The 24152-nt window shown below is 37.5% G+C and overlaps 4 protein-coding genes across 4 annotated transcripts; 2 read left to right on the top strand and 2 right to left on the bottom strand.

Moving 5' to 3' along the window:
- The first annotated feature begins 1885 nt into the window (after nucleotides 1-1885).
- LOC118434960 lies at nucleotides 1886-4518 on the top strand. The gene is made up of 5 exons (XM_035849787.1): nucleotides 1886-2010; nucleotides 2074-3708; nucleotides 3773-3868; nucleotides 3952-4194; nucleotides 4298-4518. The coding sequence occupies exons 1-5, from the start codon at nucleotides 1986-1988 to the stop codon at nucleotides 4324-4326; spliced, it is 2028 nt and encodes a 675-aa protein (XP_035705680.1). The 5' UTR covers nucleotides 1886-1985; the 3' UTR covers nucleotides 4327-4518.
- On the bottom strand, nucleotides 4500-9398 carry LOC110845513. Its single transcript, XM_022091946.2, has 9 exons — nucleotides 8752-9398; nucleotides 8352-8658; nucleotides 7270-8225; nucleotides 7072-7162; nucleotides 6941-6978; nucleotides 6366-6869; nucleotides 6151-6291; nucleotides 5577-6069; nucleotides 4500-5494 (listed from the first exon to the last, which is right to left on the bottom strand). The coding sequence occupies exons 1-9, from the start codon at nucleotides 8850-8852 to the stop codon at nucleotides 4724-4726; spliced, it is 3402 nt and encodes a 1133-aa protein (XP_021947638.2). The 5' UTR covers nucleotides 8853-9398; the 3' UTR covers nucleotides 4500-4723.
- A 622-nt stretch (nucleotides 9399-10020) lies between these two features.
- Nucleotides 10021-20871, bottom strand: LOC110845514 (mucin-5AC). Its single transcript, XM_035848910.1, has 19 exons — nucleotides 18772-20871; nucleotides 18570-18619; nucleotides 18321-18507; nucleotides 17775-17906; nucleotides 17502-17717; nucleotides 17297-17406; nucleotides 16993-17188; nucleotides 16693-16908; nucleotides 16589-16624; nucleotides 12691-12758; nucleotides 12450-12591; nucleotides 12147-12272; nucleotides 11865-12080; nucleotides 11665-11774; nucleotides 11375-11552; nucleotides 11096-11314; nucleotides 10967-11020; nucleotides 10647-10714; nucleotides 10021-10541 (listed from the first exon to the last, which is right to left on the bottom strand). Exons 1-19 carry the CDS (start codon nucleotides 19010-19012, stop codon nucleotides 10206-10208), a joined length of 2901 nt encoding a protein of 966 aa, XP_035704803.1. The 5' UTR covers nucleotides 19013-20871; the 3' UTR covers nucleotides 10021-10205.
- Nucleotides 20872-20982: 111 nt separating this feature from the next.
- On the top strand, nucleotides 20983-23538 carry LOC110846411 (keratin-associated protein 10-4). Its single transcript, XM_022093157.2, has 7 exons — nucleotides 20983-21155; nucleotides 21233-21288; nucleotides 21514-21628; nucleotides 21731-21883; nucleotides 21969-22413; nucleotides 22609-22858; nucleotides 22922-23538. Exons 1-7 carry the CDS (start codon nucleotides 21071-21073, stop codon nucleotides 23297-23299), a joined length of 1482 nt encoding a protein of 493 aa, XP_021948849.1. The 5' UTR covers nucleotides 20983-21070; the 3' UTR covers nucleotides 23300-23538.
- The last annotated feature ends 614 nt before the right edge of the window (nucleotides 23539-24152 follow it).

Raw genomic sequence — 24152 nt, forward strand, 5'->3', positions numbered from 1 at the left:
ATTTGAGCGGACAAAAGTCTACGTCCACTTCACTTTAATTGTCAACAACAAAAATCTCTCCAATTTATAAAATCAGGTAACTTAATAAATCTATCAATAACATATGCCGCATTAATTTTTAAATAATTTTCTTCCAGAAAAATATGATGGCGTCGACACGCAAGGAAATTCCTATCGCTATTCGAGATCTTGTCATTCAGGACTGGAAGGGTGGACAAAAAGGGGGCTGTCGCAGAGACAAATATGGACCAAGTATAAATTAGCAAGGACAACCATCCAGACAATCATTAAGAACTTTAAAGCTAATGGTTCAGTCCAAAACAAGGTCAGAAGTGGTCGAAAACCGATTTTGGCTCACCGAGAAGTACGCCACGTGCTCAACAAAGTCAACGTTACACCCTCACTTAGTGCTCCAAAGCTATCTACCGAGATCAAGGAGATGTTCGGCAAACAGGTTAGTCCTATGACCATCCAAAGAACACTGAATAAGGGAAATTTGAAATCCCACAGAGCAGTCCGGAAGCCTCTTATTGTACCGAGGAATGCAACCAAACGAGTGAAGTTTGCCAGAGACCACATTTCCAAGCCACAAACATTCTGGGACATATTTTATGGACTGACGAGTCAAAGTTCAATGTCTTTGGGTCAGATGGGCGTCGTAGAGTGTGGAGATATCCAAAAGAAGCATTGAATCCTAAAAATCTCAACCCCACAGTTAAGCACGGCGGCGGGTCGGTAATGGTGTGGGGATGCATGGCTTCAAGTGGGGCAGGAAAAATGGAATTTGTTGACGGAATTATGGACCAATACAAGTACCAGGGAATACTTGACCGTAATATCCAGGAATCTGTTCGAAAACTTGGACTTGGACGACGATTTGCCTTCCAACAAGACAACGATCCGAAACACTCTGCCACGTCCACCATGGAATACTTCAAGAAAAAAAAATTCCGAAGCTAGAATGGCCTCCCCAATCTCCAGACTTGAATCCCATTGAGCATCTGTGGGACCACATTGAAAGAGAAATAAGAAAAAAATCTTTTTCAGGAATTCCGGGCCTAAAATCCAGAATTCGTGAAGTTTGGGAAACCATTTCTGAAGATGTGACCAAGAATTTGGTAAACTCTATGACTCGACGCCTTGAAGCCGTCCTTAAAGCGAACGGAGGCCCAACCAAATATTAAAAATTAATTGTTATAACATTCCTTATAAATTACAGTTTTTTTTGTATGTTTTCTCTGACTGGACGTTGATTTTTGTCCATCCAATTGTTTTCATTTTGAATTAAAATACATCTCTGGCCTAAAATAAATTTTTTAGCGGAAAACTAATAATGTGCTATGAAATTACGTTAAATTTGTGAGAATTTGATATATCAATGATGAAAATTGGTTCAGTAGTTCAGTGACAATTTGAAAATGAAATTGACGCGACTATGTGGACGTAGACATCTGTCCGACACTGTAACTTTGTACACGTACTTATGTACATATAACTGTACACAAGGGTACCTACAGACACTTATTGTACATATATAATGAGTTCGTTTAAAAACGGATAAGTACTAGTGTCTGATTTTTATACGTATGAATGTATAATTATACATTTACAAATGCACCAGAAACTCCACATTACATAATGTCCCGAATAAGTCATTAGTGTACACAGAATTTAATGCATATTTGTATGAACAAAACACTTACTCAATTTTGTTATGGTTAACTTATATTGTTCTGTTGTGCATATCAAAAGTTAAATATACGATCTATATGCATGACGCTTAAAAATGCATCAAATTTGCATTGTGTGATACCCATTTATTTCTCCTGTCTTATGTCGTGCTAATGACCATATGTATGTAATGCTAAATGCATTAGCAGTCCTGCAAATATCATCCAGTTATTTGTTCCAGTCGACACGATAACATATTATCATACTTTAGTTTCCTAGATATTCTTTTTGAGGAGTGAATTTTTTGTGCAAAAATGAACACTGATTCCCTCGATATTGGTGATTTACCTAATTAATTAATTGATTTGCTTAAGCAAACTTATTTATTATGCATGTTTTTAGGTGAAACTTTCGGAGTGAAGCAAGATTCTCTAGTTTCTGGATACACTAAAATTCTGCAAGACATCATAAAAGATAGGCGAATTCGCTGGGAGAATTTTACTCAACAAAGCTTCGCACGTTTTCTCCTTGCTCATCCCAAACTTAAGAAGAACTGGAACAAGGATGAAACAAGGATGATGGATGGAAATAACTATGACGAATGGGACACGACCCTCTGTGCAAAAGTCCTCCTGTTACCACACACTATTTGGACCCAGTACCAACTTCCTTTCCCGTTTAAAGTTACACAAGACGAGATAACAGCCATCGAAGATTTAAGGAATCTACGAAATAATACAAAGCACCGAGTAAGCGAAGATGATATCACGGAAAGAGAATTTGAAAAAAATTGTCGCCTCGTTTCAAGTAGGTTACAAATTTTGGGAGTTAGTACCGTAGAAATTTCCAAAATAATCGAGGAAGCCAAAGTTCTAGCTGTCGTGGACAAGAACAAAGTCACAAATCACATCAACAAGCTAAAAGAGACGGATTGGAAATTCAAAACCCTAAAAGTATTGGGAAGTGGGTCTTTCGGGATCGTTATCCATGCTCAAGATGACATAGATGAGTCGAACAGTGCAGTCAAACTTATACCAAATCGAGAACATGGACTCAAACTAGAGGAAAATGAAACAGTAATTAAAGAAGCAAAGTTATGGGTGGATCTAAATCATGATAATGTCGTGAAATACAAAACTGCCAGCTTTTTTGCCCTTTGGCCAGCGACGCTTAAAAAAATTTTGCATCTAGACCAAACAAGTACCCACTTAACCGACTTTATGCGTGCATGTTTTCAAAGATCGGATGAAACGAAGAAAATTATAAAAGGGCTTTATATTCAGACCGAATTATGTGGCTCTACGCTGAGAAAGTGGCTCCACATGAGCCAAACAAATCAAGACTATTCTGACCTGGCCCCTGAAATTTGTCTTGGTCTGGTCTCTGGAGTGAATTATATTCACCAGAATAGAATAGTACATAGAGACTTGCGACCGGAAAATATATACTTCAGTATCGGTCGAGATTTCATGCTGCCCATTAAAATCGGCGATTTTGGCTTATCTACCAGATTACTTGTGGAGCATGACGCTTCAACGTTAAGCAAAGATGTAGGAAATCCTCTCTATCGAGCTCCAGAAATGAGCGAATCACATGAGACAAAATCTGATAAGGCAAAGTATGGGTCGGCCGTGGATGTTTATTCCGTGGGTCTTATCATATCCGAAATTTTCGATCCAGAAGTATCCATTCAAGCAACCAGGATGAAGTTTAACAAGATAATCTACAAACTGGATACTGGGAGAAAGATTAAGAGGAATTTTCCCAGGCTGGACGAGATCATTCTTAAGTTTACGAGTGAAGAGAGTGACGAAAGACAGGATAGAGATGAGTACGGGAAGACAATGCCAATGTCGATTTGCATGGAGGATTTCCAAAAATCTGAGTCACCTAGAAGAATGCAGGAAATTCCCAGAGCAGCGACCACGTTTGCAACCAATTTACATGAGTCGACGCGTCGCATGGAAAGTTTGCGATTTTCAAGCAGTTTTCAAGATGAAAGTGATGATGTCGTCAGTCCTGTGCAATTTCACTCCGGTAATGTTTTATAGTTAATGAATTAACAAATGTATTTGTGGAAATAATCTAATTAATTTTGTAGCACCCCTCCGCACGAGATTTGAAACACCGTCACCGAACTTTGTGCTGGGTGATCCCGGCTATGGAACAATGGACTCTGGCCATTTGCAAAAAGATAGTGAGTTTCTAAATACTTACATATTTTGTAAAAGTGTATAATATCAAATCATGCGAAAAATTCTGCTATATAATTTTTTATAGATATTGTTCACCTTCGAAAATTACTTCAGGGAAACAAGCAAATGTGGACTGATGGGAAAATTGCGAGGTTTTTTAATTGCTTGGAAAACACGACTCGACATCTTCCTAAAGATTTTGATCCGAACAGTTTAAGAACATGTGTCAATCGCAACTTGTACAGAATTTTGGAACGGAATCCTAACTTACTGAGCAAAGTTAAGTTAAAGGATGCCTTGAATCAGTGTGGATTCCTAAATTTATCGGGTAAATATAACGATGATTTATCGATCAATGCATGATGTATGTACATACCTCTGTATGTATAATGCATGTACTCTACATATTAAATATTTTTAAAATATTACAGACAAAGTCGACACACTTCCATTTAGCTAAAATTGGAGTCCATGGATTACAACAATCAACCAATGAGGAAGTTTTGGTACCACTGTTTGCATTTCTGTTAAATATTAATCTGATCCGTTTAATTTAATGATACATAAATATGTTGTATATAGATTAGTCGGTTAGGGATTTATGTGAATAAATTGGACACAGAAATATATAAATAAAAACATTATGAAATAATTTATACTTTTATAAACCCAACCCTAGACCACCCTAGTACAATATCCAATTATAAGTTGTAATAAATAGTATTTAACATTTATGTCATTATAAATTACAGGTAAGAAATAAGAAAAGGACATATAATATTGGGTGTGATTTAATATTTGACAGTGATAGTTTTCACGACGGGTTTTGATGGTTAGTTCGTAATTTACGTGGTTTACTAATTTGTCCCGTGAATAAGGTTTCTATGCATTAAGAGACCTTTTTCAGAGTGTAGACGAGACCCACATTGCTCACATTCGAATGCTTTAGGTGGTAAGATGGGTATGTGGGAGTCGTCATCGATAGATGGAGAGCAAAGGGGAGTGACAACCTTAGTAGGGGTTCGAGAAGAAAGAGTAGAACCAGGGAGGGTGTGGGTGATAGTGGGAGTGAGATTATTTGATTTAAGGAGCACACTATTCTCTACGTTGAGAGCAGAATCATTTGTTGCTTTAACGTCAGAGAAGAGCAATTCATCTAATTCATCTTCTATCGATGTAGAGACCACTTTCTTCTCTATGGCAGCTTCTGGCTTGGATGGTGGTGGTGTCACTAGTTTCGACGGTGGTGGTGTCAATAGTTTCGACAGTGGTGGTGTCAATAGTTTCGACGGTAGTGGTGTCAATAGTTTCGACAGTGGTGGTGGCATTTTTTGTACCATTGACGATGCTGGGGGAAGTTTAGCTTGGGGTGGAGCAAGTACTCTTGGTGAAAAATCCATCTCTCTCCTCACCACGATATTAGTTCTCTCAACAATGGCGTCAATCTTTCCCGTAGCGGCGAAAGAGTCTCGTGGTGCGTCTGCAACGAGCTCTTCCCTCCTTTGTTTACTCCCAGTTTTGTCTCTGTGCATTCGATCAAGGTGTGCATGGAGAGTAAATTCACTATTGTACCGCCTGGGGCAGAGGGGACATTTAATGGTGGTGATGCTTTTTGGGTGGACCCGTGCCTGTAAGGAAGAAGGGACCAAGTTGTTACAAACAAAAAATGTCTGATTTGTATGTCAATTTATATCCTGTTATATTACATACCTGATGAACCCTGAGTGCCTTGCCCGTGTTGAATCCTGCCGTGCATAATTTGCACATGAACGCACTGCAGTGTCCTTTTAAATGTGTTATCATAGATGATCTGGTCGAGAAAGATTCCAGACATGAGAGACATTTAAATATGGCTGTTGGGATGTTTGTCGGGGGTTGGGGAGCAATCGGTCTTAAGGGTGGGACTGGTCGACGATTGGGTGGCGGTGGTGGTGACATCAGCAGTGTGCTCGATGATGTGGATTGTGACAAATTTGTAAGTGTCACTAATTGTGGGGGTGGTGGTCCAAAAATAAATCTTGTTTGAGCAGGAGCTGGTGATGGTGACGAGACAGTAAATGGAACTGGATTATAAGTAGCTATGCCTCCTAAATCTTCTTCATATGATGGTAGAATGGAACTCATTGTCCAATCCGGTTCAAGTGGGGCTATATTATCGACAGTGGGAAACCGTATCTTCCGTCTGTGTTGGGTCATTTTCCTACTGTGAATTAAATCATGAAAAATTAATAATTGAATTTTGTCCATGTACATATACTCTAAAATGCTGATTACGTTTACTCACGCTAAAATTCGTGGAACGTAGGGTTTTGGAATTTCCGGAGTCTTCTCCTGTTCAACCTCAACGACTGTGGAATCTTCGTTTGGAGGGACGAACAATGATTGGACATTCACAACGGTGGGGAATACATCGGGTGATTCAGGTCTTAACAAATACACACGATTAAAAATGACTACGACTTGAGGGAAAGCAAATAAAATTGTAGTTTATATACATACTGATAATCGTTATATTGGCCATAATCATTCAGTCTTATCGTCTCGTAATTCATCTGACCATCATCGTTAGTAGCATAAAATTCATCAGCGTTGACGCTAACGTAGTCAACTTCTTGCAGCTCATTATCATCATCTATCATGATAACTGGAACTGAGGCCGATGGAGTTGGGTTTGCTAATTGCTTTATAATGTAAGTAGTCGTTGCGGAGTCTTGGTTTGTATCTTGGTCATCTTCTTGTATTGGAAGAATTTGCAGGGAACTTGGAATTCGTAAAAATCTAATCTGATTCCCACCCGTGGAGGATGATGGCATAGATTTTTGTACCGGAAGTGACGCTATCCTCCTGACTTTGTTCTTCTGCATTTTCTGCAATATTGATTGAGTTGAACCTCTGGCAAATGACGAAAGTTGTGGATTTCTTTGCATATTGTGAGCGCCAGGCGATGTTTGTTTCTGTAAAACGGAATTGTTCCACTTTGAAGTTCCGCATCCGATTTTTGACCTGAATTCAATAGGAATGATCGCATTATGTTTAAATGACTAAAAAATTAAATCTAAATTAAATCATCTTACGCCAAATGTTTCTGAAGCTGCTGCTTGGCTGCATAAGCCTAAACAAGTTTATTAATAATTGAAGAATAATTATTAAATCATGCGTCGTCATTAATAATATAATATTTTTCTAATCGTTAAAATGCTCGCACCATGTTACACCCTGGTCTAATACACCTAAATGGCTTCTCGCCCGTGTGAGATCTAATGTGGAGCTTGAGATTCCAATTAGATGAGTGAGTCCTTAAATTTATAAATATAAAATAAATTTAAAAAAGTCATAATAAGTAAAAATAACTGAAACCTTTAATCAAACTGATAAAAAATAAAATTTAAACGGTAAAACTTACCTTCCACAGTAAGGACAGGCAAAGGAGGGATCAAGGAGACGACGACGTCCTAATTTTGGCTTTGGTGTAGGAAACTGTAATGAGGGTTCCATATTTATGGGGTTAGATCCCCCAATTTTTGTCTTTGGCTTATGAGGTTTGCTATAGCCTTCTTGGTTAACAAGGACATTATTATCTATTGCACGTTTAGCGACCAGGACGGGTTGTCTTTGTTTCTCTGGAGATTTATTATTAACGACCTTGGCGGCAGTGACGGTATGATTATCACGATTATCTGGGCTTTTAATAGTTTCAGCGATTGGCGAAGCTAAATTGGTGAAACCCAGTTTAGTCTTGGGGGTGACAGGTTTGGCTTCGTCTGGGCTTGGGGTTTTATTGAGTTGTGTGATAAGTTCCTTATCGGGAGTTTTATTAATTTGCGCGACGACTTGCTTTTCTGGAGTCAAACATTTGGCAGGGGAAACTGGAATACTAATACTAATTTCCGCGGGTATCTTGGCGGTATTTGGTGGTTCAATTGGGGTAACTAAATTTTCCTCTGCAAGTTTCAAACGATTTTCTAATGTCTTATTCTTTTTGGCGAGAAATCGTTGCAGGTGGATTTTATTATGATACTTTTTCGGTTGAGCTGTTTTACAAGTTTCGCCATTAGTGACGACGTCTTTTTCCATAGGTTTATCAGTGGTCAGGTCATCGTGTTGAATTTTTGCAATGCTGCAAATGTCGTCAGTGTCATCGCTACTGGGTAAATTATCTTTACCTTCGTCAATGATTTCCTCAGTTGCAATATTTTCATTTGTTGGAACAAGTTCACTAGTGTCAAGTTCATGTTTATCCTCGTCCAACTTTCTCAATTTCTCAACAACTGTCGGTTTCTTATTTTTGGTCAGTTTGTGCTTTTTGCCAATAGTGGCGGCATTGAGCGGTTCTGGCAATTTTTGAACAAAACTGCCTCCCTGGAAGGAAATGCATACGAAATAAGGTTACATAACTTTATGCGTTGTAAATAATTTACATAATACTCGAACTATGTAAATTATTTTTGCGTATTATTAATATGCAGATGCCACAAATTGACTAACCATTCTTGACCTTGCCCGCGTTCTATATTCGGTTCTTCCAAATGTTGGAAATTTGGAAGGTTTTAATTTTTTCTGAGCTTTACACGATTCCTCATTTTCTACATCCTTCTCTACAGGTTTATGAGTTGTGACGCTATCATCGCTTTTCATCTCGGCATTTTTCGTATTAATAATTTCAGCTTCCGGTTTGTCACTCTCTACTAATTTGGGTTCCTGATCAGCCTTGAGGCCACTCTCCAATGTAGATTGAATAATATCAGTATCCCAAGAGGGGTCTAATTCCTCCCATTCTTTATGCAAATCACGTCTGCAAAAATTGAATTAGTGAAAAAACAAAATTTTTCATAAGCGACCCTCATTAGCATAAAACAGATAAGCAAATTGATAACCTATTACTTACCCTCTCGTACTCCTCCCATGAGAATGGGTGATATGACCTATAACCCCAAATTTATTTGGCGCCGTATGTCCACACAATTTACATCGGAATTGACCACCCATGTTTTTCACCAAACTCTAATCACACTGGTAAAAAACTTAATGTTTTGTTTTTCATAAAGTCAAAATATCATCACGTATTAATCAAGTGCATAAAATAAACGTTTCACAATGTCTCACATCTTCCTGAAATTACGCATAGTTTGCACATACCATGAATAGTACGTCACGTAACACGGGTTTTCTTTCACACGTTCGTATACGTACATATGTATGTACATATGTGTCACACTAATAGTAAATGATGTATGTTTAGGCTGATTAGGTAGATACACGGTATTTTTGTATTTAATATTGTGTAGTTATACCAGAATCACGGCCAATTAAGATGTAATTTGTGTTTCAGAGAAATACAAAATATTTAAAGTTTAAACAGGAAGAAGGCAGAAAACGGGTGCATGTTAATATGAAGCTGCGGTACACAAGTGCTTGTAATAACAGAGGAGGAAATGGAGTCAGATAGATATAAAGGAGCTTAGCTTTTGTAAATATGAAGTACTTACATACAACACGGTGTGTTATTCACTATTCATGATGACTAGGAGTTGGACGTAGGAGGGTAGCTTAGCATGCTTAGGGCTAAGTTAGTTCCTCGATTGCGCCACTGTTCGGGATTGGATTAGAACCAGCGTTTCTGTATTGCTTTAAAATATCAGAGTGCCCTGGAGGCTGAAGCATAATTAGAATATGATGATCGATAATACCTTGTGTCGCACGAGTTGTGTGGTAGAAATAAGTGTGTAATATCAGAGGAATTATGTATTATCGTCCACATTTGCGTGTATATTTGCAGATGTACGACTTAGGATTAATGCAAAATGCAGTAATGTACGGCAGTAACATGTAATAATTTACTGTATGTAACTTAACAGGTATGTTGTGTGCATTTTTTAAATTGTAACATGTGAATGATCAACTTATGCAAAGAGGACTTTAAAATTCACAATTTTTTAAAGCCATCATTACACATATATAGAAAAGAGTAAAGATATCCTGCAAGATACATAATTGAAATGAATGAAGAATGTTTTTCCGGACTCATTCGATGGACATAATGTCAAAAAGAATGCTGATAACGGGATGATGCAAACATATGCGAGATGAAGATGGCAAAAGTACGAGACTATTGGTCCACGTGGCAGGAATTAGTAATACTGTGTACATATGAATGTATTTACTTCCTCGATAAGATAAAAGTACGTAAATTACTTTTTAGACAATTATCTTAACTTGAAAAGGGGGGGGTTTCTTAAGGTTATTGCATATGTTCACATCTTAATTTATATATTTTCATAGCACTGTAAAATTTATGCATAATTAAGAATTTAACATATATGTACTTATTCGCATTGAATTTTATTTCGTTGACAACTTGTGTGTCCACTGGCCCATGCCGACTGGTGGCGAGTTTGGGGGTGGGGCTGGAAATGTGTGTTCAACTTTATTCACACTGATTGCTTCCGGAGCTGTTGTACTTGTAATTTCGGATTGGGTCCCCCTTTGCATGGAACGACCCACTATTTTGCTTGGCGGATGTGACTTCTTATGTGTAATAGCGCCATGGTCTTTGAATTTTTTGTCTTTGCTGCTACTACTCGGCGAGTCGTCATCGTCATCCGGTAGTACCAAGGACTCGTCGGCTAATTTCTTGCCATCGTCGTCAAATGTTAGAGGAATTTCAGTGGTGATTTGCTATGAAAATTGACAGATTTAAACGAACTTCAGGATTTGATATGCAGTCCTAACTATCAACTATGTGCGTAACAAGAAATTGTATAGAAGAAGAGATGAAATCACCTTACGGACCATACCTCGTCCCTGTCCTTTTCCTTCTTCTTTTTTTGCATGGTTTTTGCCAACGATAGCTAGAGTATTCACAATTTAAAATGGTGATAAATCTCATGGTTAGCAGTTACATTTAAAATGAATGCGTAACTTGGTTGATAGATACTTATGTACTAATGTTAGTTACAATAGTTTTTTCATCATGGCGAAAAAGTATTTAAGCTAAGGGAAATTGCAGTGGTATTTATATACCAAATTGTTGACAATTTTGATAATGCTAAATTAGGAATTTTTACAATTTGGAACAATTCGAGTATATCAGTAATTTTTACCTTTTTTGGAAGCCTTATCCTCTGTGTCATCTTTTTTGCCGACGGATGGATTGGCTAAATGAAGCGCAATTAGTTAGTTAGCATATGTATAATTAGCAATGTTACACAAATGTCAAGTGTCAAAGATACCTTTCGTTTTATCTCTAGTGGACGATTTTTTGCCACCTTTAGTGCTGCTAGAATCATCATCATTGTCGGGAATGACAAGCGATTCATCGGATAATTTCTTTCCGTCATCGTCAAATGTTAGTGGTACATCCGTTGTCACTGGAACCTGTGTAGTTTGAGCATCTCTGAATTTTTTCAGCCGATCGACCCTCTTTCCCTTCTTAGGCAGAAATGGATTTGCTGAAATGGATAAAATTAATTTTTCACCACTGCAACATTGATTTATTTTTTTGCTTTCACCATTTTTTTTACTGCTTGGGGTTGTCTCCTCTGGTGGGCTCTCGGTCGTCGTTGGAGCAGGGGTAGTTTCCGCGTCGCGAAATTTCTTAAGTCGGTCCACCCTTTTTCCTTTATTGATGGCAAAAGGCAACTTTTTCCGGTCAGAGTTAGGCGGAGTCTCGGTCGTGATGGGGACTGACTAACAAAGATTGTTTTTTCCAAAAATGAAAATGCTTTGCTTGTCTTGTGCATTATAATTTCTTAACTTGGACAAATTTTAACTATGTAAATGTAAGTACATTTTTACGAACCTTTGCTCTGTTGATGCCACGACCTTTGTCACTATTATTGGGAGGTTCGGTGACACGAAATTTGGCCAGTCTGTCAACTCTCTTGCCTTTATGCACTTTGAATGGCTTGTCTAAAATGCAATTTAATTCGAGATATTGCATATTGGATGAAAATCCTTTGCAGTATTTACATAACTATTCTACTGGGTATTTGTACTTACTTCCAGCACTGCCGGTCTGTGCCCCACCTTTCTTGTCTGCTGACGGATTATCGTCATCATTGTCCGGAATTACCAAGGACTCATCCGCTAATTTCTTCCCGTCATCGTCGAATGTTAATGGTACGTCAGTTGTCGTTGGATTCTCGGTGGTTTCGGCATCGCGGAATTTCTTTAGCCTATCCACTCGCTTCCCTTTCTTCGGCATGAAAGGGTTATCTGAAGCACAAAGCGACAAATGCATGTGTACATACATAAATATATTTTTGCAAAATTGAAAAATACCCTTCTTATTGCCACCACTTGGCTTCGGTTCCTCGGTAGTTGTTGGAACGGGTGTGGTTTCAATATTGAACTTCTTCAAGCGGTCCACTCTTTTCATACCGCGTGCTTTGTCCCCTTGAGTTTTTCCTACATTATTTTCAGAAATTTAAATTGAAATCAAAAATAATTTAGAATAAAATTTTTCTCAAGAATAAATCATTTTTTAACAAAATTTGTAAACGGTGACACATTTATTGTAACCCTACTCGCTATTTCCTATAAAAATTTCGCTACCTAAATTTTGCTGCGTGTCGAAATTCTCACCATGTTTCTTTCCCGTTAACGGCTTTTTCTTCCCTGCAACTGAATCTGTACCGTCCTCATCGTCGTCCGGTATTACCAAGGACTCGTCGGCTAATTTCTTGCCATCGTCATCAAATGTTAAAGGAACTTCAGTCGTCATTTGCTGTGAAATTTATAGATCCAATTTAACCTCAAGTGAATTTCTGGTATGCAGAACTATGTATGTAACAATGCATTAAGTAGAATGAGAGATGATAATCACCTTACGAACCATACCTCGTCCTTGTCCTTTTCCTTCTCCTTTTTTTGCATGGTTTTTGCCAACGATAGCTAGAGTATCAAACGATGCAAATTTAAAATGATGACATATCGACTGGTCAACAAATGCATTAGATAATGAAGACCAGCGGCGTAGCCAAGGGGGGGGCTAGGGGGGCTTGAGCCCCCCCAGAGCCCGGAAAAATAAAAAAAAATACGCTAAATACTGCAAAAAATAAGAAAAATAAAAATTAAGTTACGAATGGAGTTGCATGTTAAACACATTAAGGGCATTCGTTATTCCTTCGTACGATGCAAGTCTTTTACGTGTACAACTCAGATCTGGTTGGGACCTATTTTATTTTGTTTCCACAAAAAATAGGCATACCCATATGTTTTCGTTTTTCCTAATGCGCTAATTTGAGCGCGAGGCGCGAATTTTAAAGCATTTCTCAGCCAAAACCTCGGTTTTTTAAAACTCGAATTTTAGCGGAAATCCAAAAATTCAAAAACATGTCTCTTAAGAATGACTTACTTGACTTGAAAAAAATCCACATGTATTATTTTTTGAAAACTTTAAAATTTGAAAGTTTATAATTGCAATGCATTCCAGAAACTGGCAACAAATTTTGAAATTCAAATTTCGAGACAACTGGATTTTTTTAAGTCAGGTGAGTTATTCAGAATCGACATGTTTTCGAATTTTTGGATTTCCGCTAAAATTCGAAAATTTATAGAATTTTTAAAAACCGAGGTTTTGGGTGAGAAATGCTTTAAAATTCGCGCCTCGCGCTCAAATTAGCGCATTAGGAAAAATGAAAAAATACGGGTATGCTTATTTTTTGTGATGAACAAAATAAAATTGGTCCCATTGAGATCTGAGGATGAGTTGACACGTAAAAGACTTGCATTGTTAGTATTTTCATCGTCAAATAAGCTGCTATGTACAGCTATGTATGAGATCTTGTTAGTGTCGTAGAACTGACCTAAAGAATCACGTTTCTAGCGATACGGAAGCCTCGAGTGTTTTTCTCGGATTTTCAATGGACAAATTTTAAATTGTTGATTCACAGAAAGATTTAAAAAGACTCAGTGTTTCGGGTGCAAGTAACCACCTGCAAGAAATAACCGCAAGAAATTGGTTTCTTGCAGCTATTTTTACCCGCAAAAAATGCAAAGTGCTAGAAACTCCTTCCCGCCGCCATAGTTCTGTAGGCTCCTCGCTAGGTGGCGCTGTGTTTCTTGCACTTTCTTGCATTTCTTGCACCTTGCATTTCTTGCATTTCTTTCTTTTGCAGTGCAAAACCTACAGTGCAGACTCCATATAGCCCGAGTCAGGGACAGAGTCCGTGACTCGATACGTCCGAGTCCTCTTCTAAATTCTTATCTCAATTGACCTAAAGCTGCATATAGTCCAGAAGTGGTTTTTGGTCTTCATACCAAATTTCAGACGAAAATAACAACTTTTTAAAACGGTATGGATCCCCCAGGATCACTCTGGTTGCATTTTGCAAACTTTGAACTTCATATTATTTCATGCGAAGCCAACACGGTATCACCGTGTTGGATTTCATCTTTTTAAACCACTTTCTATATCGGTATGGGTCACCCCATAGGGTCGCTCCAGATAAAAATTTTACCAATTTCATTTCATATTCTTCCATTAAGACCTACACACAACCCGTGTACCAAATTTCAGCTTGATATGACGATTTTGAAAAATCCGTATGGGTCACCCCCTAGGGTATCTCAAGATGAAAATTTTTCCAACCTGAAGTTATTTTTTTCTATTAGGAGCCATTAGCAACCTCTGTACCAAATTTCAGCTTTCTACGACAATTTTGAAATTTTGGTGCATAATACCCCACCCACTCCGATGACCCCCACCGGTCAACCACTTGACCGATTTCGCCCATCTTCGAACTCGTTTCCTAACTTTGTCAAATATGGACATAGTAAAAATTTCAAGTCAATCGGTTCAGCCGTTTTGGCTCTATCGTGCCGGACAGACAGACGGACGGACATGACGGTTCCATAAGCCCTGACTCGGGCTAAAAATGAGAAAAACCCGCAAGAAACGAAACACTGAAAAGACTTATGTTTTTTTTATTTTCTTAAATGCTCATATTTATTTTCTCTTCTGGTGGAATTTTTAACCAAAATCAGAATCATTAAAAATGCTACAACTTTTCCAATTCTAACATGATTTCAGAAATTAAGGAACATGTTTGCTCAAAATTACGTTGAGTAATTACGAAAATCTACTTTAAAAAACTTGTAATGTTAAAAAAGTTGAGACTTTTCCCATTTTAAAAAATTCCGAAGTAGCATGAAAATTTACAACTTTAAAAAAATTCATATTTACATATATTTATTTATATTTATTTTATTCATATAAATATGAATAAATATAAATTTATATTTATTTCTAACATACAAATTTGGAACAAAAAGTTTTTAGACACGTATTTTTATAATCGGATAGAAATAATTGTGAGCAAACGTGATCTTAATCGGGTTAAAATTGGATAGGTTGCAGCATTTTGTAAATCCTGACTTTGGTTTTAAATTCGGTTACACGCGAAAATACGCGCATTAAAAAATGTAAAAAGATGGGCCGACTTATTTCTGTACACCAACGGTTTAAAATTAGTCCGGTCAGAATCTGTGAAAACTACGTCATGCTTCCGCATTGCAAGCTTACGATTTTTAAGAAGGTGGACCTTTGGTATTTTTATTCTACATTATATACGATACTAGGAATGCGAAGACAAATATGAATACCGTTTGTAATAGTGAGGCGTGTATTTAATTCGTCGTGTGATTTTTCATTAAACTTTGTTACTCAAAAAGCTTAATGGCGAAGGTTTTTATTAGAGATAGATTATTTTTAATCTTTGGACAAATTCCGATCATTGCATTACGCTCTTTGCCAATGACTATTGGCTAATTTTTCTCAAAGTTAAAATTGGTTTGAACTTTGATTAAACTTGAATACTTTGTTGTTGAACCCTGGATTTTGCCCGGATCTTTATGAACAATGTTTAATGTAAATACGTAAAACACGTATAGTAGTTGGATTTTTAACTAGCCACTATTATTTGCCGCATAACGAGGTGCCACGCTTCTTGCCAAAAACCACATGGCACTACAAATTATAACCCAAACTTGTGGACCCTCGTTAACGTTAGTCTGATGTTTTGGCTCTCTATTTCAATTAATTTTGACGAATTTTCTAGGCATCATTGGCAAGTAATAACTAAATATACTTGATTTTTATTTAAACTATGTTAGTCATTATTTTCCTGATATTTGGGACTGGTTGTCAGGATCCTCTTATTGGCGTAGGATTTTTTATCCATTTCCTTACAGTTTTTCCACGACATCGGATTTTGGGTACTTGCTTGATCTCGCTGAAAGTATCTCCTTTTTCAAAATTTGTATTTGTATTTTCGCCGATGGTGAAAATTTTAGGGGAAAATCTTAGATGTTTAGAACGTTATGTTTAAATCTATCTCTGGCTCGAGCGTAAATTGGGATACACGCGATTGACTGGAAATATACATAATTCTTGAGAAGCTTATGTATTGGTCGGGCATAATTGAATTGCATTGTGTCAAATTTGCTTGGTTTTTAATACTTAAACCGAAAATATATATAACTATGCATGTATTTATGCAGACTGTATTAAAATAGTATGTGTATATAAGTTAGAGTTAATAAGTACGCTCGTAAGGTAATGTACAAATTTGTAGCCTAAAAAGGCTGATCTAAATATTTTTTGGGCTGGGCAAATTTTTAACAAATTTGGATTATGCAGAGCAGAATATTTCAAAGTTTTGCAGAATTGTGTGTACTATGATTTGCAAATTTTCTGCATTAGTTTGTAATATTTTTCGTACCTTTCTTTGTGCCACCGTTTTTGTCCGATGGGTTGGCTAAATGAAGCCGCAATTATTTACTTGGCATATTTATAATTAGCAACATTTAAAAATTCCAAAGACACCTTTCGTTTTGTCGCCAGTGGAAGACTTTGCATCACTCTTGCTAGAATCAGGTTCATCCTCATCGGGAATGACTAGCGATTCATCGGATAATTTCTTTCCATCATCGTCAAATGTTAGTGGTGTTTCTGTGGTCCCTGGAATCTCAGTGGTTTCGGCATCGCGGAATTTCTTTAGCCTGTCCACCCTCTTTCCCTTCTTTGGCATGAATGGATTTGCTGAAATTAGTAAAGTTAGTTTTTGCATCAAAGCAAGCGAAAATTTTCAAACTTTCTTCTTGTAGACAACTAATACATTTATACATTTAGTTTTGCTTCCACCATCTTTTTTATTGTTTGGAGTTGTCTCATCTGGTGGGCTCTCGGTCGTAGTTGGAGCAAGGGTAGTTTCCGCATCGCGGAATTTCTTAAGTCGGTCCACCCTTTTTCCTTTATTGATCGCAAATGGCAACTTTTTCCGGTCAGAGTCAGGCGGAGTCTCCGTTGTGATGGGGACTGACTAACAAAGATTGGTTTTCCAAAAATGAAAATGCTTTGCTTCACTTGTGCATTATAATTTCTTCACTTGGACGACAAATTTTAACTATGTGAGTACATTTGTACGAACCTTTGCTCTGTTAATGCCACCACCTTTGTCGCCATTATTGGGAGGTTCGGTGACTCGAAATTTGGCCAGTCTGTCAACTCTTTTACCTTTATACACTTTGAATGGCTTGCCTAAAATGTATTTTAATTCGAGATATTGTATATTGGAGCCAAATTCGTCGCTGTGCATAACTATTATTCTGTTGGGTCTTTATACAAGTACTTACTTCCTGCACCGCCAGCCTGTGCCCCACCCTTCTTGTCTGCTGACGGGTTATCGTCATCATTGTCCGGAATTACCAAGGACTCATCAGCCAATTTCTTGCCGTCATCTTCGAATGTTAAGGGTACATCAGTTGTCATTGGAGTCTCGGTGGTTTCAGCATCGCGGAATTTCTTTAGCCTATCGACCCTCTTTCCCTTCTTCGGCATGAATGGATTATCTGAAGAATACAATTGAAGCACATTCCGTGTTTCGAAAAATACAAATGTATGTGTACCCTTTTTGCTGCCACCGCTTGATTTCGGTTCCTCGGTTGTGATTGTGGTTGGAACTGGCGTTGTTTCCGTTCTGAATTTTTTCAACCGGTCCATCCTTTTCATACCACGTGCCTTGTCCTTGTGATTTTTTACTGTGTGCAAATATTTACTCAGGTATTTATAGTTCAATAAAGTTATTTCGTAAATAAATAACCCCTTTCATATGTGTAATTCTAATTTTCGTGGGACCAACTTTATGTTGTTCAAAATAAATCAAAAAATACACAGAACATTGTTTTGCACTTTTCATAATGCACGAATTTTAAGGTTTCGTGGATTTCTGAAAATATTTTAAAATTGGAGAGTAATAATGCAGTTTCTGCCTGAAAAAGCAGGCCTTTTATCAAGTATCGACGTCTAATAGTTGTTGAATTTTACGCCAAGGACAAAGTACAGCACCAAACATTGTTTATGAAGAGTAGGTCTGGTAAAACGGCGTAGTTCACAAATATATCTGGCTCTTACACTCCCATTGTAAAAATTTTTCTACGCTGAATAATTCTCACCGTGTGACTTTCCGGTTGATGATTTTCCAGTTGACGGCTTCCCCTTCCCTGCCACCGAACCAGTATTGTCCTCATCGTCATCGTCCGGTATGACCAAGGACTCGTCCTCCAACTTTTTACCATCATCATCAAACGTGAGTGGGATTTCGGTTGTCTTGCTCCTTCCGGGGTTGGGTGTTGATCCACGCTGCAATTTTTAAATTAACAGGAATTCTTCACAATATTTTTGTTCATGGAAAACAAACCTACCAGGTTTTTAAGTCTGTCAAATCGTCTCCCTTGTTGAATCGGTTCGGGCTCTACAATGAGTAATGCAAACGTATTTACACACAAAAAATGTGTATTTGTACCAAACAATCAGAGTTTTGAAGAAATTAGAAGAGTCCGTTGCTAATAGAATTTGTAGAGCTTAAACTGTTTCTGCAAATAATGAACAATCTAAAATTCTCACTTGGCACTTCCGTCGTGGTGGAAAATATTGGCTTCTTCGTAGTTGTTGTGGGAGGGTGGGTGGTTGTCGTCGTCGGGGGAGGAGTATTAGTTTCGTACAATTCAGTTGTGGTAGGTAACCCTGGCACATCGGCTTTGTTATTGTCCTTCGTTTTTGTATCGGAGGAGGAAGGAGGTGACGACGGACTAGAAGGACTGAGTACCAGTGGCTTTTTTGTGCGTTTCATTCCCCACTTAAACATGAAAAACGGACTTCGCTTAGCCCTCTGCAAAGAATGGAGCTTCTTTTCCTATACAATACGTCACGTTGAAATTTGTGCCCAAAAAAATATTCCAATTTGATATTACCTCAACTCCAATATTTGTAAATATGATCACAATCAATAGGCAAACGGGTAGAAGGGACGCCAGTCGATACATTGTGCGACTGGTCTAGCAAATATTTGAATGGAACCTTAGCTAAAATGCGTACTTTTTAATTATGTAATCAAACAGAGTCTCATTACGCACAATCCAAGCACGATGATATGAGGGAATTTGTTTTAAAATGTAACTCTAGGCTCAGAACTCCTAAGTTCGGAGACCTTGCATTGTGCAGTAGTGGCGTTTGTAATATTTAATGATGAGGTAAAAATGAGAACAAACCGATTGTCTTCGGTACTTGCCGTTCTTTGTGGTTGAAGTCGTTAACAAACATTGTTATGTAAGGGCGTCACACAAATACCTATTTATTTAGGGCTTTAAACATGATGACAATTAAACGCGTACATACATACTTACATAATGATACAACCCGCAAGTTGGTTGTCATGCACGCCTGATCTGCATTTGATGCTGATTGACGTATAATAATTGTGTATGGAAACGGTTCTTGTAAAACTACAACCTAACTTACGTAATGGCAAATCGAGTTATCTGTAGCCAACTCTGAAATGTGTTACTTATATTTTTTTTTATATAAATCGATAAACTTGTCCATGTAATGTCTGTAATAAAACTGAAAAATTGTGAGCTTTGAGTCTGCTAACTTTTTAAAATTTGTGGTTAGCAACAAAAGTGAAATGAACGATTTTCGTATTAACTCGGATGACAAAATAATTTGTGGAGCTGGAATGACAGGTGTGTATTCTAAATATACTTGTGTATATAAATAATAAATATAAATAAATATATGTACAACCCATAAATTAAGCAGGATTCGTTTAACTCGAAAATTCGTGAATCCAAAAGCTCTGGTCAGGTTAAAGTTAAATACCTAATTGTCATACACATATATGTAAGTCATTATGCGCATGAAAAATTTTAACAATAATTTTTGAACTTTGGCTTTGAAGTGAAATCGATTATAATTATTCCACGAATTAAAACTACTGCTCTTACATAGCAGAGTTTAATTTTTGTGGAATTATGTTGCACATATTTATAACATAATCTCAAATATGCAAATCAATATTTGAACGTTTTCGTGACCTAGTCGGAGAATGTGAATACCAAAAAATAAATGACCTACATCCAAATCCACCGACAATGTTTTTTGCATATGCAAGATATTGTTTTAATAAAATGACGATAAGCCCATGTATTTATCCAGCGGTCAGTCACCTGAGGAAATTGTGGATTTACATGGATCCCCTTGGATAACTGTGCATGTATGTATACATATATTTACTTTGTGCATTAGGAAAAGCTCAATGATGATCGGGAAAAGATCGTACTATTGTTGTACTCAAAGGCAATTGAAACCAACTTGAAAGGTAGCAATTATAACAAACGCGTATTTTTCGGAAAATTTAGTGCGTGATTAGTTGAAAGATTCGACCCAGTTGACCCGGTTGTCGACCCAGTTGAAGGATTCGTAGAATTTGATTACATTATCAATCAACAGACTACAGATACATACTTTCCATTTGTTTGCATTATTTTTGTACAAGTGTGTTAAAGTCGATTAAGACTTACTTTTTATTTTTAATTTAGGACGCGATATCCATTGAATCGAATTTAAGTTATGATGATTAGATTAAAAGAAGGTAAACATTGGGTAATGTGTAATTTATTACCTGGGCATGGATGAATAAATCAAAGCGAATTTGACCGATATGCACTTTCCTATCCCACCGAGATAAGGCTAAAGAATTTTGACCTATCTCTATCTTTCACCAATATTGACAGTAGGACAGGCATAAATATGGAAACCTGGTGCACATTTTACTTCATTTGCATAATTCCTTTAAAGTGATCTACAGGTTAAATCTCACAAATAAAAAATCCCAACTTGAATCCATACACGGCCTTCATTAATTATGACCGTAAAGTGTAAATTGTATCATGTAGCTCTATTGGCTTTGTTAGTCCAGAGTTTTACAATTGTAATAGGAGACGATAATGGTACACAATTTTGTTCAATAGTACATATTTTATTGTCAAGTAATTCGCGTTTAATTAATCTTGACGGAAATTTACAGATTTGGATATATTATTCGAACATCATGGGACCAAGTACCTCATTGGATATGATTATGTAAGTATTTTTCTTTTATTACATCACTAAAGGTAACGATGGTAAAATAAATAAAATCTATTTTACCACAAGAATATGTAAGTGAAACTGTACCAACTATCTCCCAAGTCGAATATGGGTCATAAGTCTAAAAATTAGAAAACTAACAATAATCACTATTTTATAAGTATGTAAGATGAAACATTATTAAGGACATGTCGAAATTAATCCAAATATTTTCGATAGGTTGATGCAGATATGGCTGCAAAAAAATGCTCTCAAAATGGCTACCAACTCGTTACAATTCAAGGCGAGGAAATAAATCTCTTGTTGAAAAACTACTTGTCAAAAAATACTAATCGTAAGTTTATGTAAATGATTGAATCGTGTAAATCATAATGATGTAAATCATTATCATTGGAAATCTTTACAAATGTGTAATTTAATACTTCTTAACTTATAGTAACTGGTGATCTATGGACTGCGGGTCGATTGGAGGTTGAGGAAGATGCAGAAATTCACAATGGTACAGAAAAAATAAAATGGGGTGGGTTTGGCGAATCTGAAGAATATGCAGATTTTGCCCGTTATGAGACGCCGAGATGCAAGAAATCAGGTACGAATAAAATAGGCGCTGTACATACATATGCATTTCCAATTAATTTTAGCGTTGACCGTAACTTTTGTATATATTCGTGCAGGATGTGATGGAGAGTTTTGTCCCCCAAACTGTGGTGACACTCCAAGCTGCAAGATAACTCTGTCACCCTGCACCACAATAACGCCACAATGCGGACACGTTACCACAAATTGTTCCGCCGTGCGTGGAGACTGTTCGTCAACTTGTCCCGAGTGTGAAATTACTAGTAATCCAACATGCAGCGTCGTGCAGGGGTCTTGCACAGTGGAGAATGGAAAATGCCACGTTATCCCAGGACATTGCGAAACTTATCGACCAGATTGCACAACAATTCGTCCTGATTGCGTCACAGTGGCGAAACCGTGTCGATCCTCTTCAGTAAAACCGATTTGTCCCACGGCTTCAAATTGTTATTTTCTGGAGCATGAGCGATGCACAACGACACAATTGCCGTGTTACACTACTCTTCCAGCATGCACGACACGTAGGGCGAAATGTGCAGAAGAGTAGGTAAAAAAATATGACATGTATTGTAAAAACGCGTCAAGTTTGCAGCTCTGACGTCACTGTGCTCGTATCCTTACCATGTGAGCCAACACCGTAGGATAGGAGCACAGTGACGTCAGAGCTGCAAACTTGACGCGTTTTTACAATATGTACACATCCGTCAGCTTGTATTAAAATATTTGTGTGTTTTTAAGGTATAACTCATCGGGTGAAGCAACCAGATACAAGTGTGGCGAAACTACGACGACATGTGAGCCGCCCGTGGAAATCTGTCCCCCTCCTAAGACGACATGCAGACCTCCCATTGGGTGTGACCCCGTCGTGTGTCAAAGTCCGGTCAGGATTTGTGAGAAGCCTGAAGTCCACTGCCCAAATCCGATAACAAAGTGTCCTGACCCGATCGTTAAGTGTGAAGAACCCACAGCTTTTTGTGATAAACCAACGGTACGCCAAATTATATAATTTGCCAATTTAATGAATTTCCCTAATTATGCAAATATGTCTCAGGTAAATTGTCCAGCACCGGAAATTATTTGCACTCAACCTGCAGCAGTTTGTAACGGGAGTGATGTATCTTGTCCGGGAATCGTGACCCATTGCGAGTCCCCAATCCCAGATTGTCCAAAGCCTTGGGTCAAGTGTCCCAAACCGGAGGTCGTCTGCGAGAACCCAATTCCTTGTGACCCGGCGACACATGCCCCGTTAACAAACCCCACCTGTCCTCCTGGATATGAAGAATGTACTGATTGCGGAGAGGGGACGACTCCTATTTCGCCAACGACTGAAGGGGGTGGTTGTATTTGCCTCGGAAAAAATGTGGAATACAAGTGGGAGAAGAGGAATTGCTTTGAGAAGAAGCAATACTTATGCCAAGAGGGCAAATAACATTTTTTAATAGATAGAGTTTTGCATACCTTTTTTAACTATTTTAATACTTATGAAATGAATTTTGTACACCAATATTTAATTTATTTAAGAATATTTTTGGAACATAGTTTTTCATTATGTAAATGAAATTTTGCTAAAGTGTGACCGATTGATGAATTAGCCAGTTTATACGCTTGAAAATACATAAGTCCGTAAGTTCGGAAGATTTATTCACAATAAACGTACGCAGAAAATTACATACGCTGTTGATTTCAATCCTCCGTCATCCAGATAAATAATCGCATATTGACCACATTTGCATAAAGTGACAAGCGATTTTAAATGCAATTATTGTTAATCTGTGTGCGACATTTAATACGGTTGACATCAACATGTACGTCGGAGTTAATGTGAGCGTCAGATTATGGATTATCCTCTCAAAATAAAATCTATCCTTGTTATCCATATCAAGAATACCTTATCCGCTACTTATCAGTGGGTATCAGTAGGTGCGCCATGTGTATTTTTGCGTCACGATTTCATTACGCTGGTCAACTCAAAGGGAGGTATAAATAGCAGAGGAAATAATTTGAGAAGCATCAATTGATAATTTGAAGAATACTAAATCTGAACAACATTTTCTGAACAAATACATAATTTCAAACATTTAACAATTACCAAACAAAATGTCGATCCTGGTCAAGCTGTAAGGTTTTATTTTATTATTCTAACACTGCTCCATTTAACTGAATTTAATTTTAATTTATCACTTGTTTTTGGACAGGTTTATCACCCTTCTTTCTCTTATGGCAATAGTTGCGTCTACATTTGGAGGAAAAGCTGTACCAGAACCTAAAGCTGTTGCTCTTGG

Source organism: Folsomia candida, unplaced genomic scaffold, assembly GCF_002217175.1.
Source record: "Folsomia candida strain VU population unplaced genomic scaffold, ASM221717v1 Fcan01_Sc003, whole genome shotgun sequence".
Lineage (NCBI taxonomy): Eukaryota > Metazoa > Arthropoda > Collembola > Entomobryomorpha > Isotomidae > Folsomia > Folsomia candida.